We start from the raw sequence: 17,776 nt of genomic DNA, 5'->3' as shown, positions 1-17,776 counted from the left end.
TACAGGACTTCCCTGATGCAGCACAGTCACTGGGGTTGGACAGGGGCAGGCACATGGGGGACAAGCCAGGCAAGCAATAGCTGAAGGGGTGTGGGAGGCAGAGCCAGGCTGTCCATTGGGCTCAAGCCAGCTCCAGGCTCTGAGGCCACGAGATCACTCGGCCCCATCACCAAAGCATCCACTGCCTCAAGAGAGCATGGCAGAGACGCAAGGAGAGGCCCTTCCTGCTAACACTGTGGCATGCTCCAGTGCATTGCAACCCAAGCCTGCGTCCCTGGTGCCAGCTTCACCATCCTGCCAGGGTTTCCTGGCCCAAAGAGCTGGGGGAGGAGGGAGGTGGCCCTGGCCACCAACTGGGATCAATCTGCAAGTCCTTGAAGCACAGGGACTGCGCCTCGCCCGCTTAGTGCTTCCATCCAGCAGTGCTGTTCAGACCAAGTGGACACCAGCCAGTCAGAAGGGAGGCCATCCGGAGCAGGGTCCTGAGGCCCCCTCCTGCGCCAAGCAGCAACCCTGTGATTACTGGCTTGTGGCAGTTCTGACGGACTTGGGGAAGGGACCCAGGTGAGCATGGCCACTGGAAGGCGCCTGGGGGACTTGGGCCCATGGCCGTTTACTACCTGGGATGGAAGGGTTTCGGTATGTTAACAACTAATACAACAATAACTGGTGCACATCAACTGATCATCTTTCCTGCTTATCTGAAAGCAAACTATACATCCTTAGCTAATATTTAGTTTTCCCTTTCTGCAAAAGTAGTGATGGGGTCAGTGATCCCCGTCATACATCAACTGATACTATTCATTCATTCACTCAACAAAAATTTTTGAGCGTTCACCATGGGCCAAGTTCTATGAGAGTTGCTCAAGATACAGAGTCGAATGAGATAGTTGCTCTTAAGGAATTCTTAGTCAATTAAGTCACATGATTAAGTAATTACTCTGCTGACCAAAATTAAGACAGGCATAGAGGGTGAAGTGGAAATCAGAAGGAGGAAGGTAATGGGAGAGCTTTCTAGAGATGTACTATCTGAGCTGGGTTTTGACAAATGCATAGGAGTTCAACAGATTATGTTAGAGCTAGGACACTCCTCAACAAGGAGACCGCAGGAACAAAGGCTGGCACATGACGCAAGAGGAGACTCACAGGACAGGAGGGTGGGTGCTGGCAGTCACCTGGTTCTTTTCCGGTGGGGCCACTTACCTCTCGTTCCGGAGAGGCAAGAGCTGCCTCTTTCCTCAGTCTAGCTTCCTTGGACTCTTTCTCAGTCTCTCGGACCAGCTGCCTAATGAAGCCCCCTGGGATGACAGAGAAAAGGGGAGGGGGCGAGGATGGTGGGGGGCTCTTGTCCTCTTCCCGAATCTGTTTGGCAGAAGCAAGGAATGAGAGAGCTCAGTGAATGAACCAGCCGGGCAAGCTGTCCTTTAAGAGTCTTGAACGGAGCTGGGGAGGGGGCCAAGCGGTCACCAAGTCCACGTATGAGAGGCCACAGAGATGCTAGCGAAGTCCTGGGAAGCCTCAGGACAACAGGTGAAAATGGAACGCTCAACCTTGAGGCTGCTCCAGGCAGCGCCATTTCCACCTGGATCCAGTTTCCTCATAGTATGGATTCGCACAGTGGAGCCCACTGGTACCCTTCCTTGGAGTGGGACAGCCCCATCTCTGGGAAGACCTGCTTCAAAAGGAGCTTTTCCGGTTTCCAGAAGGGGACGGGTCACAGGGAACCATCCACACTCTCTGGTCCCATCTCAGCTTGTGGTAAGTAGAGTAAGTAATTCACCACCTTAATCACTTTCTGTGCCAGGAGCATGGTGAGGGAGGGCAGGGCTGGCAGCCACGGTTCATCTAAGGATCCAGCCCTATGGCTATAGCCCACTCCACTGACCCCATGCCCTGACTTCTCGATAGTCCTTAAAGCAAGACCTGGGCAGCCAGGGACTCCCCAGAACTGGGCTGGAAAGCCTGCTTTCTACCCCAGAAACACGGTCCAAGCCAGAGCTGGCTGGACTTGGATTGCAGCTGAGACTTGCCACCTTGGAGATGGAGACCTGGGACTGGATAAAGACAAGGGTTTGTCTTTATCCAGCATAACTGTGACTGCTCATGAGTTTAAAGGAAAAAAAAAAGAAAACCTCCAACTGTTCTATGCATTCTATGGCAGAGCTACACACTGGTTTAAAACAAGCTCCTTATCAAAGTCCTCCCTGAGAGGCTGGCAAAGACGTGATAGCCGCAGCCCCATTGATAAAGAGGAATCTAAAGGCGACAGGAAACACCAAGAGACAGAGCAGAGGCCCAGAGATACGGCAGGCCTCTGCCCAGGAGGAGAGAAGTGGGGGACACGGGAGGCTGGGCTCACGTTTCCTCTGCGCCTCTCCACGTGCACTGACACCCACACTGTGACGGTGAAAGGCACGCTCTAGGGAGGTGTCACTCCGCTCCCTCCAGCAAGGGGCAGAGGCAGCCGGGAGGCACTTCTCAACCACCCCACCCTTCAGCCTCCGATTCATCAAATCAGTGCACAAGGGTGGGGGCGAGGAGCAGGGGAGATAACAGGCATAAAAGAAAGAGGCAGCCCTTTATGGATTCTTACAACAAATACAACAGGGAAAAGAGCCATCAACGGGAAGAAGAGCCTGTTTCTAGTGTTCCATGGGTGACAGAAACCAGGGACCTCAGAAACCTATCCCCATGGCATAAGCCTGGCAGCCGGCAGCCCTGTCTCTGGTGCCCCTGCTTCCCCACCAACACTCTCCCACACAGACCCCCATGCCCATCAGAGCTGCCATGAGGATGGTGCTGGGACAGCTGGTCTACCTGCATTCCCCCGCCATCACCTCCTGAGGGACAGAGACCAGCAGCCATGGGAGGAGTCAAGGGCATGGTCACTAACGCCTGGCTAGGCTGGAGACGCCGTGGCTAACTGAGGCGGAAGATGGAAGGGAGCCTGGACATGCGCCAGGGGAACTCTGGATGTCAGAACCTCTGCCTGAGGTGGGAGGGGGTAGCCTGAGACAGCAGGGCTAGGACGCGTCCTTGGAGGGTCTGGCTGGCCCCTGGGGCTGCGGCCCGAGCCCTGAGTGCTACTTTCCTTCTGCTCCCACAGGGCGAGGCGTGATGAGATGGCCATGCTGAGGCAGTTCCAGGACCGCGAGGTGAGATGAGACGAGACGAGACGGAGCTCTCTGCCAGGTAGCACGGAATGCAGCTTTATGGACACAGGCAGCGCATGAGGTGATGCGCAGAGACTGACCCGTGGAGACACAGTAGGGAGAGAGGAGAGAGACAGGTTAGCTGGTGGGCACCGCCCAGACCCGACCCCTCTGATGCCAGGGACCAGGCCAGGCGCAACTCACTGTCATTTACATCTGGGAGGAATATGGTCAGCAGAGAGCTGCTGGCTATAGAGTGGACAGTGCCCTGAAATTCTTGCCAACCCTGACCACGCACTTTTAACTTTCTCTTGATGTATACAGCCAGAAAAGTATGTACTTGTAAATGTATAGCTCAGTGGCTCTCACAGAACGAATATGACAATAGAACCAGCACTGTGACCAGACTAAAACTGTTGAACTTTTAAAATAAAAACATGGTGTTATTTTAAAATATATTAAATTTCAACTTAAAATACTAAAAATAATCTTTATTAAAATTATTAAAAATAATTTTGATTAAAATTCTTTAAAAGTATATTTCAATTTGAAATATTCTTTTATGACTATAGTATGTAAATTGGAAGGGCTGATGTTAAAGCTCCAATACTTTGGCTATCTGGTGTGAAAAGCCAACTCACTGGGAAAGACTGAGGGCAGGAGGACAAGGGGGCAACAGAGGATGAGATGGTTGGATGGCATCACTGACTCCATGGACATGAGTTTGAGCAAACTCCAGGAGATAGTGAAGGACAGGGAAACCTGGTGTGCTGCAGTCCATGGGGGTCAGAGTCAGACACAAGTTAGTGACTGAACAACACAGTATATAAATATTATCTAGATATATAAATATTATAAATAAAATAATAAACACGCAAATCTAATCTATAGCAATGGAGGTGAGAGGAGTTGTTAGTGTTCAGCTGGGAAGAAGCACAAGGGGAACTTTCTAGGAAAATGGAAATGTCTTATATCTTGATATGAGCTGTGAAATGTGAATTTAAATGGAGTCACTGATGTCAAGGGGTTTTACAACATAGCTGGCAGGCCATTAAGGAGGTGGACCTCATATATGTCCTCCCCAACTACAACCACAAAACTTCAGAACTGGTGACATCCTCTCCAACTGCAACCACAGAACTTCGGAACTGGTGCAAATGGCAGGTATTACAAGGACTCTGCAAGAATCCCTGAGGTTTGTCTCAGAGAGGAACTTTGACTTCCCTCAAAGCTTCAGCAATACATGAACAGTGAACTTCCAGATGTTCAAGCTGGTTTGGGAAAAGGCAGAGGAACCAGAGATCAAATTGCCAACACCCGCTGGATCATCGAAAAAAGCACGAGAGTTCCAGAAAAACATCTATTTCTGCTTTATTGACTATGCCAAAGCCTTTGACTGTGTGGATCACAGTAAACTGTGGAAAATTCTCAGAGATGGGAATACCAGACCACCTGACCTGCCTCTTGAGAAACCTATATGCAGGTCAGGAAGCCACAGTTAGAACTGGACATGGAACAGACTGGCTCTAAATAGGAAAAGGAGTACGTCAAGGCTGTATATTGTCACCCTGCTTATTTAACTTATATGCAGAGTACATCATGAGAAACGCTGGGCTGGAAGAAGCACAAGCTGGAATCAAGATTGCCGGGAGAAATATCAATAACCTCAGATATGCAGATGACACCACCCTTATGGCAGAAAGTGAAGAGGAACTAAAAAGCCTCTTGATGAAGTGGAGAGTGAAAAAGTTGGCTTAAAGCTCAACATTCAGAAAACGAAGATCATGGCATCTGGTACCATCACTTCATGGGAAATAGATGGGGAAACAGTGCAAACAGTGTCAGACTTTTGGGGGGGCTCCAAAATCACTGCAGATGGTGATTGGAGCCATGAAATTAAAAGACGCTTACTCCTTGGAAGGAATTTAAAAAGACACTCCTTGGAAGGAAAGTTATGACCAACCTAGATAACATTGAAAAGCAGAGACATTACTTTGCCAACAAAGGTCCGTCTAGTCAAGGCTATGGTTTTTCCAGTGGTCATGTATGGATGTGAGTTGCACTGTGAAGAAAGCTGAGCACTGAAGAATTGATGCTTTTCAACTGTGGTGTTGGAGAAGACTCTTGAGAGTCCCATGGACTGCAAGGAGATCCAACCAGTCCATTCTGAAGGAGATCAATCCTGGGTGTTCTTTCGAAGGAATGATGCTAAAGCTGAAACTCCAGTACTTTGGCCACCTCATGTGAAGAGCTGACTCACTGGAAAAGACTCTGATGCTGGGAGGGATTGGGGGCAGGAGGAGAAGGGGATGGACGACAGAGGATGAGATGGCTGGATGGCATCACCAACTCGATGGACATGAGTTTGGGCGAACTCCGGGAGTTGGTGGTGGACAGGGAGGCCTGGCGTGCTGCAATTCATGGGGTCGCAAAGAGTCAGACACAACTGAGTGACTGAACTGAACTGAAAGTGACAGCCTCAGTGCTCAGTCACCTTAAGGAAGACCAGCTTTGGCCTCCAGCATCAATTACAGTTCTTTGTAATGCAAACCTCCCCTTAAGCCTTTAAAAGTCCCTGAATTTTACTCCCCAGCAGGACACTGCTTTGCAATCAAAATCTGTGTATCTCAAAGTGCAATTCTTTAATACCAAATAAACTTTTTATTATTTCCTCCTAGATTTAGGTTGACAGAGTGCTGGTTACACTAGTATATCACGTGTAAAAACTCATTCAGCTGTACAACTAAGATAGAATATTTTACCACATAAAATCATATCAATTTAAAAAACAGAACATTACCGACTCATGACAATCCCTCACACCCTTCTAGTAACTATTCCACACTCCCCCTTCACCACCACAGAGCAGCCACTCTGGATTGCTAAAATCACAGAAAAGTGTGTGTTTCTTTTGTGAGGGAGTAATTGGCTATATAATTTGACCATGAAAATGAGGAAAGCACAGGAAACCTTGGCTATTTAACTGACTGAGAGCTTTGAGAAAAAGATTAAGCATTTTTAGCATCATTTTCAAAACCTTAACATACACAACTTTTGACCTAGAAAGTCCTCTTTTGGAAAACAAATTGAGGAAGTGATCCTCAACCAGAAAAACATCTTCACTGTGTTGCCTGTAGGACTAAAAATCCTAAAAGTGAAAGTTGCTCAGTTGTGTCCAACTATTTGGGACCCCATGGACTACTAGAATGGGTAGCCTTTCCCTTCTCCAGGGGATCTTCCAACCCCGGGATTGAACTCAGGTTTTCCCCATTCCAAGTGGATTCTTCACCAGCTGAGCCACAAGGTAAGCCCAAGAATACTGGAGTGGGTAGCCTATCCCTTTCCTAGCAGATCTTCCCAACCTAGGAATCAAACCAGGGTCTTCTGCATTGCAGGTGGATTCTTTACCAACTGAGCCTCCAGTAACTAGAGAAGCCAAATTAGCACACATCCGAGTTGAAGGAATAGTATGAATCCCGGAAAAGGATGCTTAAGAACATTTTATTAATAAAACAACTTCATCCATCCAATTGTCAGGCTTCCAGAAGGACCGCATCAATAAGAACCTGCTGAAGAGAGTTTAACGGTCTATTTATTTCCATAGTATAGACAAATGTCCAAGGGGAAATGTAAATCAGGAAACCCGAAGTGGAAAGAACCCGTCAGCCTCGGATCCAGGTGTCAGTAATAAAAGATTAAACTGTTAAAAATAAAACCCGCTTCACCAAGGTATAACTTCTATGCCTGCCGTAAGCTTCATTCATTGTAAGTGCACACTTAGATGCTTTTTGATAAACTTAGTTTTTTAAAATAAATTTACACTGTTTTGCAACCCTGGGCCATTTGACCAGAATCACCCCCTGAAGACCCCTCACGCCTATTTGCGGTCACTAGCTGTTCCCACCCTCAGCCCCAGACTTGATATAGATGGAATCCTGGAGAATGCAGTATCTTACATGTGGCTTCTTGCATTTTGCATGCTTTTAAGGGTTTTCTGCATTGTGTACATCAGTATTCCATTTTTTACGGATAAACCACATCCTCTTTACCCAATCACCAGGTGATGGGCATCTGGGCCGTTTCCACTTCGGGGCAGGATAAATTACAGCTGCTCTGAATAGGCCTGTAAGTCTCGGTGCGCTGTTTCCACTCGGTGCCCATGTGTTTCCACTTCTATTACGGAGATTCCTAGGAGGTGGCCCTACTGGGCTGTCTGCTAACTTTACGTTTGACTTTTTAGGAAGCAGCGCAACTGTTTTCCCATCCTGCTTGCAGTGTCTCAGGTTCCATTGGGAAACATCTGCAGTCAAATTGAAAGGTGCGAGTGTTGGCTTGTAAAGACCGCGGAGGGCAAAACAGAGCATGCGCGTAGTACACACTCCAAAATGGGCAAGTAACAAAGCACTCCACACAGAAAATGAAGAGCCCTTCCATATGTCCAGGTTCTGCAAACGAAAATTCCACCAAGTGTGGATTAAAAAAACTGGGGGCGGGGGGGGGGGGGGTGGATAAAAATATCCAGAAAGTTCCGAAAAGCAAAAGTTGAATTTGCTGTACCCTGACAACTATTTACACTGTATTTACATTTACATTGTATTTATATAGCATTTACATCGTGTTTATAACTGCGGACAGCATCCGCACTGCATTCGATATTAGCAATCTTGCAATGGTTAAAAGTATACGAGGAAAACTAGGTTGGGTTATACGTAAATATTAAGGTAACTATTACTCCTTTTTATATAAGGGACTTGGGCCTCCACGGATTTTGGTATTTGTGGAGGTTCCTACAACCAAACCCCTGGGGATACCCAGATCTTAATGATACATCAAAATCTTAGTGAAGGGGGTCAGGAGGGGAGGAAAAGGCCTCTTTCCTCCCCCTTCGACTTTTCTCACTTCCAGCTCTGAGTAGGGTCCCTCACTGCCCGCTCCTGGAAGAGACCCCAGCCCCCCATCTCCGACTGTCAGAGTTACCACGGTTCACGAGTTTCCAACGGCCCCTCTGGCCTGTCAGTAGCTGTTGGCAGTAACTTATCCATAAGAAAACAGGGTGAACAGCATTCCAAGCAATCTCCTCGCACAGTGAGAGCTGCACATCCGGGGAGTTGATGAGACGGATCCCGCGAGGCCGCGCTGAGAACCCATCTCCCGAGACCCCACCGTAGCCCTTGCTTTATAACCCCGTGCGAGAGGACGTCGACTCGGATCATCTCGCGAGAGCACACTGTGGCCCTAGCTTTCCAGGTGTGTAGCGTGGGGCGACGTCACGCCCACTCCCCACCATCTCGTGAGATCCCATTGTGGCTCTCGTTTACCGACCCCGTGTGAGGCGATGGCAAGTGAATTTCATCATCTCGCGAGAGCCTACTGGGGCCCTCGCTTTCCAACTCCGCAGTGGGTCGCTGTCACGTGATAGCTTGAAATCAGCGCAGGGAGTGTTTACACTACACAAACTAGGAAAAATCACAAATCGGGGCTTTTACTCCTAGAGCCAGTCCGTTAAACACTGTCAGCACAGCACTGGCTGACCCCGTAGCGCTCCTGCAGGGCCTGGCAAGGGTGAAATCACAAGATCCAAAGACTGAACAAGGGATATTTCAGCTCTGATGAGGTCAGGTGCCCACGGGAGACCCTGAAAACTCGTTCAAGTGCAACAGCCAAGTCTCTGCATAAGAAAAAGACCCCATAGTGTGGGCTTTCCCACTTGCAAAGGCACGTGAGGTTGAGCTGGAGAATAAGCCGGAGGCCAGGTCCCTGGGGAGAGGGGCCGGAAGAGGACAAAAGACCCTCCTCCCGACTCATTCCCTTAGGAGACACTGGAGCGTCCCTGAGTGACTCACTGCCGTAATCCGCTCTGCTACAGGCCTGGACGGCCAGAGCCCAGGTTATGAATAGGCCTGACGTGAGGTGGCTGCCCTGATCACTGCCCTGCCCCGACTACCAACACTTCCCATCCGGCCCCGCCAGGTCAGTGGCTGCTTCCCAAGAATAGCCCTCGGCTTCAAGGCTCCAGGGGGAATCCTGGCTGATGGTCTGGGCTGTCCTCAACCGGGCCGTGGGCGGGCCCAGAGGACTGTAGCACAAAGGGGCAACGAGGGCTCAGTCTCTGCTTTACTCCTCGCGTCCTGCCCCTCGAAGGCACCAGGCCAGCCCCACTGACCCAGGATCAGGATCCAACCCTCCTGAGGCGGCCTTGTCAAGCCTTAATTTAAGCAAGTGTTCTTATCACCGCATTCTCATCCAGGCCTGAAACTCACACCTGCCTCATCAGCTGCCCGTTTTAAGCCCATGAAGAGGCCCCAGATGCTCTGAATTCATGGGATGAAGTCTCAAGTCTCCCCTCAGGGGTGAGGAGGGCTGGTGAAAGGAAAGGTCACTCCCAAAGCCAGGGATGGCTTGAAACAGTTTTCTGTGTAGACATGCTGGTATGAGTGGCCTCAAGGCTTTCCCTCTCACTCCTCAAGGTCCAGCCTTGACCCAGCAGCTAATCCTTCAATGACCTCACCTGTCTCAAAGGACAAATTCCCAAGTCTTGATGGTGACTCACAGAGCCCTCAGGGTGCCCCTTGTTCCTCTACTTCAGTGACACTGACCTGGATGCGTCCTTCCACATGGGTTCCCACCTCAGGGCCTTCGCACATTCTGCTCCCGTTGCTTCATACACTTTTCTTTCTGCATGGCTCACATGGTCTCCTCTTTCAAGTCTTTGCTCAGAGTCATCTTCTCGATGGTCCTGCCTTCACCATCCTATTTAAATGGCTAACTAGCCCCATTCCACCCTGTCCCAGGGCCGTTCATCATCTGATTCTGCTCTTTCCCCCGCAGTGCTTACTCACTGTCCATCTTGCTGTGTGTTTCTTGTTTCGTTTTTGACTCCTTGTGCAGAACACGGCCCCTAAGAGGTGCAGCCTTTCCTTCTATTCTGTCCATGTATGCGGCCCCAGAGCCTAGAACAGTGCCTGGCACATACTTAGCTTTCAGTGCGTGTTTGCTGAATGACTGAGTGAAGGAATGGATGGGTAATTAGGAGTGTAGCTGGTGAGGGACAGAGCAGGCCATTGCCAGCAAGTCTGTGGCAGGGATTTCTGATGTCTTCTTGTGCCATCTGTATCTGCATCTCTTATCATGGCCCAAGTTCATGTCCTGTTGCCGCTATTACCTTGTGGGAGCCTAGGAAGTTCTCTGAGACTCAATTTTCTCAGCCATAAAATGGGAAGAGGACAGCCACATACCCACATGCTTAATCACTGATAACTGCTTGCCGTCATCTTTTCATCTTTGTTTGACTCCACGGTCAAAGTCAGCCTGGAGACCCCAGCCCAGGACCCAGAACTAGATCATTCACCCACATTTAGGGAGAATTACTTTGTGCCAAGCACTCAGATAGAAACCTTACACCTAAACTGCTCTCAGCCCTCTTAAATTCCTCCTGGACCTGAAATTTAATTATCTTAAAATCCATTATCCCATTTCATCCCCAAGACAGCAACCACGTGGTTGGCATCACTCCAGTAGAGCAGAGACTCAGATAAGTTGAGGCACTTGCCTGAGCTCACCTGGCAAGAAGGTCGAGCGCTTTCCTCTCAGGATCCTGACCAGTACAGTTGGGAGGCAAGTAGTTTCAACTCATCGCCTCTGATAGATGAGTAGTTGTGTCTGGAGTATTATTTGGGAAGGACTCTGAGCTTCCATCTGAGCTCGGAGAGAAAAAGGTGATCTGATTGATTATTAATGTCTGCCCTGGGTGTAGCTGCTTGCTAGAGGCTAAATGGGCAAAAGTGACTCATGATTTGTACATGGTCCAGCCAGTCTCACTCAGACCTTGTGTCTGCTGGTCACAGAGCCAGGTGGGAATGAAAAGGGATCTGGTCAGCACACAGGCCCCCCTTCCCTAATCAGGGCAAGAGAACCCCACAGCCAGCAAGTGGGTGAGGATTCAGGCCACTCACAGCAACCCACATCCTCCTAGAAGAAGAGAACAGGGAGGGGGATAAGTGGGAAACGAAGGTAGGGAAGTTAACAGAAGGAAAGAGAGCTCATGAAGAGACAGGGTGGGCTAGAAGGAGGGAGGGCAAAGCAGGTGAGGCCTGAGATGGAAAAGGATGGACAAGAGAGGACTAGCAGGGCTCATCTTCCGTAAGAGAGGCTCAGAGGCCCAGCCCTGCCCACAGGGAATTTCCTGGATGGAGGACCAATCAGTGCCCCGTTGGTTACATCCACTGCTGGCTCAGGATGAGGGGGGACACGCGGGGCCTGCTCTAATTGCTTTTTTCTTAGAGCAGACTTGCACGGCCCTCGCAGGCCAGAGGACCCACCTTCTGGAGTCTGTCAAGCGGGGAAAGGAAGGGACTCGGCTGAGGACTCACAGCTCCCACAGCAGCAGAACCAGGGTCCTCATCTCCCTGTGCCCAGGGCCTGCCGCTTCTTCCCTCCTATCCAGAGAGCTAACCTGCTGGGATGACCACGTCCTGGCCCCGGTTCTCCTCTCTGGAGCAACACATAGGGATCCACCTACGACACCCGTGGGATTGACCCCCCGTTTTCTCATCAGGAGCCTTCAACCATTTCCCAGGTGAGAAATTTCTCATGGCTCCCAGATCCCGCAGAATACCGGTCTGGTGTTTCCTGTCGCTAGAGTGAAGTGAGACTGGTCAGGCTTCTGCTGCGAAGCTCCACTGACTGTTTTCAGGGTTTGATTGCTCCATCACATGGCTGTCTTCCTATTCCTGCTGTGTTGCTCCCTGGAGCTCTGCTGTCTAATACAGCAGCCATTAGCCACGCTGCTCCTGCTATTTCGTCCCTGTCTTGTCTGACTCTCTGCAACCCCATGGGCTGTAGTCCGCTGCACTCCTCTGTCCGTGGGATTCTCCTCCAGGCAAGAATACTGGAGTGGGTTGCCATTTCTTCCTCCAGGGAATCTTCCCGACCCAGGGATCGAACCCGAGTCTCCTGCATTGGCAGGTGGGATCTTTTACCACTGAGCCACTTGGGAAGCCCCATTAGCCACATGGGGCTATTTAAATGTAAATGAATGTGAATGTCAGCCTCTCAGTTGCACCAGGCATATTTCGTGTGTTTGACACGTGGCTAGCGGCTACCATATTGGACAGCACAGATACAGAACATGTCTGTCATCAAAGAAAGTGCTGTCGGACAGAATGGGACTAGATGAAGGCTTTCAACAGGTGGTGATTGTGTCCACCCACAGGCATTTGGTGGCGCTAGTGGAAAAGGACACACCTACCAGTGCAGGAGATGAACGAGATGCAGGTTCGATCCCTGGGTCGGGAAGATCCCCTGGAGGAGGGCATGGCAACCCAGTCCAGTATTCTTGCCCGGAGAATCCTATGGACAGAGGAGCCTGTCGGGCTACAGTCCTTGGGGTTGTCGTAAAGAGCTGGCCACCACTGAAGCGACTTGGCATAAAAGCATTTTTGATTGTCACAACTGGAGACAGGGTACTAGTGGGTAGAGGCCAGGGGTGCTGATAAACAGCCTACATTGCTCAGGACAGCTGCCCCCACCCCCACCACGACAAAGAATTATTCAGTCCCAAATGCCAATAGTGCTGAGGTTAAGAAGCCCTGGTCTAGGAGAATCATGTCAAGTGGAGAAGAGCAGTAAGAGGGAAAAAAAAAAAAGGCAAAATAATCTTGCTTCAAACAATACATAGATGTGACATAAAAAGAATTGAGAAAATGCGTCAACTCACTGCTGACAGAGAATAGAGGAAAAGTCTCTCCTAGATCCATCACCGCTTAGTGGCTCTGTGGCCCCAGGCAAGTCACTAACCCTCTCTGGTCCTCAGATTTCTGGATAAAACTGGGATAGTATCGTGACCCCTCCTAGACTGTCAACAGAATAGATGAGTTTGAACCAGCTTCATCATCTGTGGAAGAGCACTGCATAATGTTTTATCTTGGCTCACACTGTTGATTCGACTAGACCAAAGAAATAAGTCTCTGGCTGTAAGGCGCCAAGTCCCACTTTCATTTCACTTTGCATGACCTTGGGTCACTTAAGCCTCTCAATCTCACTTCCTGATCTGTAAAATGGGGCTGATCGCTCCTGACCAAGCTTACAGCAATACCCAGCGTGGAGACATTTAATCCTAGTGAGCAACCATCTCTCTCTCTCGACAGCTAATCCGCTTGCCCTCCATGAAACTGAAACTCAAACCCCAGCTGGTACGCAAGAAACAGCTGAAAATGCACGCAGTCTTTTATGGGCAGAGAAAAATTCCCTTGGGACCCCCGGACCTTGAACTTCCTGCCCCCCTGAGCGCCAGTACTAGCCACATTATTTGGTAAATCCACCTCACCGATTCTCCAAGATCTTTCCTGTGCTGCCACAAACTGTAGTTCCTCAAAATAATGAAGTTATCAGGGAGAAGCCCAGTGTAGCTGAAAGGAAAATTACGGAGCTGCGTGAGTCATGGTGGGGGCAGGCGGAGCTGATTCAGATGAAGCTGATGGTGACTGGGTCCTTCAGAAAGAGTGGTGTGCGTGTACGTGTGAGTGTGTGTGCGGGTGAGAGAGCGAGCAAGTGAGAGCAGAAGTGAAGGAGAGTGGGAATGACGCCTGCCTTGACGGTTCTGAGCTCTCATCCCAAAGACCTTGTTTGTGTGATGAAAGCTAATTTTTGTCGAAACTAGAACTGAGATTTAATTCTTTCCTTTGAGGTTTGGGGGATGACGGTGGAGGTTTTAGGGACGGGGGTTATCAGGGAAGTAAAAGTGTTAGTTGCTCAGTCGTGTCTGACTCTTTGCAACCCCATGAACTGCAGCCATGCCTCTGTCCGTGAAATTCTCCGGGCAAGAATACTCGAATGGGTTGCCATTCCCTTCTCCAAGGGATATTCCTGACGTAGGGATCGAACCTGCATCTCCTGCACTGCAGGCAGATTCTTTACTGTCTGAGCCACTAGGGAAGCCTGTTATTGGGAAAATTGGGTTATTATTCCTAGAATGGGGAGCCTGACTTGAAGGCAGTGGCTATTGTAAACTCAGTGCTGTCACTGCAAAGCTTTGTGTCCTTGGGGAAGTTGCTAACCCTCTCTGTACCTCAGCTGCCCCATCTGTGAACAGGTGGGGCTGGATGTGACAGCACTTGGGGTCCCTCCACTTGCCTCAAACTGACTTTCTCCATTTTTCAAATAATTCAGTTTCACATAGCTTAAAACTTAGGGGTGCCGTGAAAACACATGGAGGAAACTTAAATGCCTATTGCTAAATGAAAAGTGCCCAGTCTGTAAAGATGACATCCTGTAGACTCCAACTATGTAACGTTCTGGAAAAGGCAAAACTACAGAGACAGTGAAAGGGTCAGTGACTGCTGGGAGTTGAGGAGAGGGAAGGATGAACATGCAGGGCACAGAGGGTTTTTAGAGTGGCGAAACTGTTTTATATGATACAGTGATGGGCACATATCATGGTGCATTTTCCAAACCCACAGAGTATACACCATTGAGAGTGAACCCTTGTATGGAATGTGGGCTTGGGGTGATAACGATGTGTCAGTAGAGGTTCATCAGCTATTAACAAATATCCCACCCTTGGGGGGTGGTTTTATAGGGGAGGCTGTGAATGTAGGAAGCAGGGGGTATATGGGAAATTTCTGTACCTTCCCCTCAATTTTGCTGTGAATCTAAAATTGCTCTAAAAATATATTAATTTAAAAAAATTTACAATATGTCACATACCACTGTGACTAACTACCTGTTTAAACTGGACCATTCGGACAGTGGTTTTTATTTCCGAGGTAAACCAGGAGCCGCTGAAGGGCTGTCTCTTGGAGCCCTCGTGGACACCCAGCCCGAGTTCCCACTGTTTGGGCAGTGCCGGGAGGCTCTCTCCGGCGTTTGGGGCCTCCTGGTCTCAGCTCAGGAAGCCCCCAGAAGTGCCTGGTCTTCACCGTGGCTGACCATGGACCTTATGAAAATTTGCACTCATCAGACCCTGATAGCGGATGGGTGCAAGTATGTTTTACAAGTATGTGATACCCTGAGTCTTGACAAGGTGGGTACCCCCTGGGGTTGTATCGGCTCCCACAGAGGAGAAATGTTTCTCCAGCTTTGGTGGGCACAGTGTTCTTGCCTGAAAAATCCCAGAGGACAGAGGGGCCTGGCGGGCCACAGTCCAAGGGGTTGCAAGGAGTTGGACACGACTGAACACACAGACCCCTCAATCGGTTTAGAGTCTGAGGACCTGCAGGTCCCTTCCCCCCCCGGACTGTGGAGTAGTTCTGAGATGGGAATGTGTGTTTTAAAAGCCTCTCCCCTCCATAGGGCAGGCCGGTGGAGGTGAGCAGACTCGACCTTGGGAGAAACGCTGCCTTAGACGCTGAGTCCTTGTTGCCACCCCCAGGATGATCTCGCCAAGGCCCCTGGGGTTTCGAAGGTGGAACTAAAGCTCAGATCCCAGGAGGGACTGATCTGTCAGCAGAACCCACACTGGGCTATTCAAGGTGACCTGGCCCAGGTGCCACCGGATGTCTCATGGGTGACACGCAGCCCCTCCAAAGTCAGGTGACCCGGAGACCCTCCCCCTCCAATCCCTCCCATCTTGGGCCATTATATTCTAGATCTTATCCACAGCCCACCCAGACCTATTACCCAGATCCAGAAGAGCCTAAATTTAGTAGCAAAGCCAACCCCAAGGGAACCAGGGTCCTGTCAGACACAGGAAGCCCCCGTGGGACCCCCAGCCCCTCCTGAGCTGGGGCGCTGAGCCGGCTAGGCATCTGCTTGGCCGGTCAAGGAGCGAATGCCACAGCCCAGTATTCCAAGCCCTGTGGGACTCAAGTCCAGGGTCGAGGCCAGACTGGGTGGCTTGGAACTGACTGGGCTTTCCCCTCCCAGCCACCTCTATGGAAAAGCTGCTCCAAGGCCCTAACCCTGAGGCCTGACTCCAGGGAGGGAGCTCTGTGTCCCCTCCTCAGGGTCTCCCCTGCCCCCCGCCACCCACTGAGGCCAGTGCAGGTCTCCATTCAAAGAAATGCCCCTAACGGGTGAGCCAGAGAAAACACCTCCTCTCCGACAGAGGATCAAGTCAGCGCCACATGAAATTCAAACCGTCACCCACTATCCCCTCCCTCCTCCCTTGCCGTGCTTATTTGGAATAAATGGAATTAAAAAAAACAATTACCATCACGGCTGATACTCAGCAGTGTTGGAAACACGAAAGGGGAAGAAGAGTTGGGCTCCCTGAGCATCAACCAACACTCAATTAAGCAGAAATCGCTAGTAGCTTTGGGAAGATACGAACCTTGCTGTCTGCCAGCTGAGATTCCAAAGTGGTTATCCCATGACTCTAAATGTATATAGATATTTAAGAATCGGCCAACAGCTGGGGCCTAAGCAGGGTGATCTTTTAACAGTTTCCCCCGCACCAGCGTGTGGTTGTAAAATTCTTCTGTGAAACACCCAACCAGCAAAGGGGAACAGGCCTCGCAGGCTGAAAGGCCCGAAATAGACGAGACCAGCAGCGACCGCAGCTCCCAAGGCATACTCCGGATAATCATGCCCGTCCGCTCACCGGGTGCCTGTCGTAAAACCCAGCCCGACGGTACCTTCTCCACCCGGGGCCAAGGGCACAGGATCCACTCCCGTCCGAGGGGCCTCCCCGGGTCGCAGCGCAGAGCTCCCGCCAAGCTGGGCGAGCAGGGACGGAGGAGAAATGTCTGCAGCTCCCCTCCCCACACCGTCGTTCACATACCCTCCCCTGACCGCTCCTCCCGCACCCTCCCCCTGCACCAGTGTGATAGCAGCAGCTGAGTGGACAAGTCATTTCTAAAATTAGCCGCTGAGCTCCAGGTCTGGACAGGGGACGGCAGCCCGGGGTGGCCGCTGACCAGGCAGTCGGAGCACATGGACATATTTGGTGGCACAGAGCGGGGGAGGGGACAGCTCCCGACACAGGCACATTCTGCCCCCCAACGCCACCCCTGTCCAGGGCAGGCCACTCAGTCACACTCCCGCCTCTGCTCCACGCAGATAACTGGAGGCCACAGCAGCTGGGCGAGGAGGAGAGCCCGGCTCCATGTCCCAGCTGGTCTCTGGAAGGACATCACCTAACCAAACGCTGGTGTCTCTTGGTAAACAGTCAATGCATGGAAACACAGGTAAGAAGGAGGCAGCCGCCATCACGCGCAAACCTGAGGTCTTCCATGAACTCATTTCCTAGTCCCGACAACCCTGGGAGGTAGGGTTTTCCCCAGGCCCGTCTTACCCATGGAGAAACTTTGGCTCGGAAAAATGAACCAACTTACCTTACACAGCCCACTGACTCAATGGATGTGCATCTGAGCAAACTCCGGGAGACCGTGAAGGACAGAGGAGCCTGGCGTGCTGAAGTCCGTGGGGTCGCCAAGAGTTGAACATGACTTAGTGACTGAACGACAACAACCTTAAAAAGCAGAGAGCCAGGATTTGAACCCACCAAGTTCTTTCTGGCCCTCCCAGAAGGCACAGTCTTAAAACACTGCAGCAAACCAGAGGCTCTAAACCCTGCCCTGCCCACTGCCTGTGTTACTGACTGATCCTTGGGCTCTAATCAACAGGAATTGCTAGGAAGCCAGATGAGGAACCCAGGCAAGGCTTTCCTGGGGCTCGTGCTGCAGCAG

The 17,776-nt window shown here is 50.6% G+C and overlaps 1 protein-coding gene across 1 annotated transcript in view; it reads right to left on the bottom strand.

Annotated features, from left to right (window-relative positions):
- Window positions 1-3,130, bottom strand: part of MYO18B (myosin XVIIIB) — a 228,162-nt gene extending 225,032 nt beyond the window's left edge. The window contains exons 1-2 of the mRNA XM_069557022.1: window positions 3,088-3,130; window positions 1,204-1,391 (exon numbers count right to left, since the gene is read on the bottom strand). Of these exons, the coding sequence (XP_069413123.1) occupies window positions 1,204-1,391; window positions 3,088-3,130 (231 nt within the window). The remainder of the gene's footprint in view (window positions 1-1,203; window positions 1,392-3,087) is intronic.
- Between the last annotated feature and the right edge of the window lie 14,646 nt (window positions 3,131-17,776).

This window comes from Ovis canadensis, chromosome 17 (genome assembly GCF_042477335.2).
Source record: "Ovis canadensis isolate MfBH-ARS-UI-01 breed Bighorn chromosome 17, ARS-UI_OviCan_v2, whole genome shotgun sequence".
NCBI lineage: Eukaryota > Metazoa > Chordata > Mammalia > Artiodactyla > Bovidae > Ovis > Ovis canadensis.
Note: the sequence above shows the minus strand (reverse complement) of the source record. Positions and strands in the feature narration are given on the sequence as shown.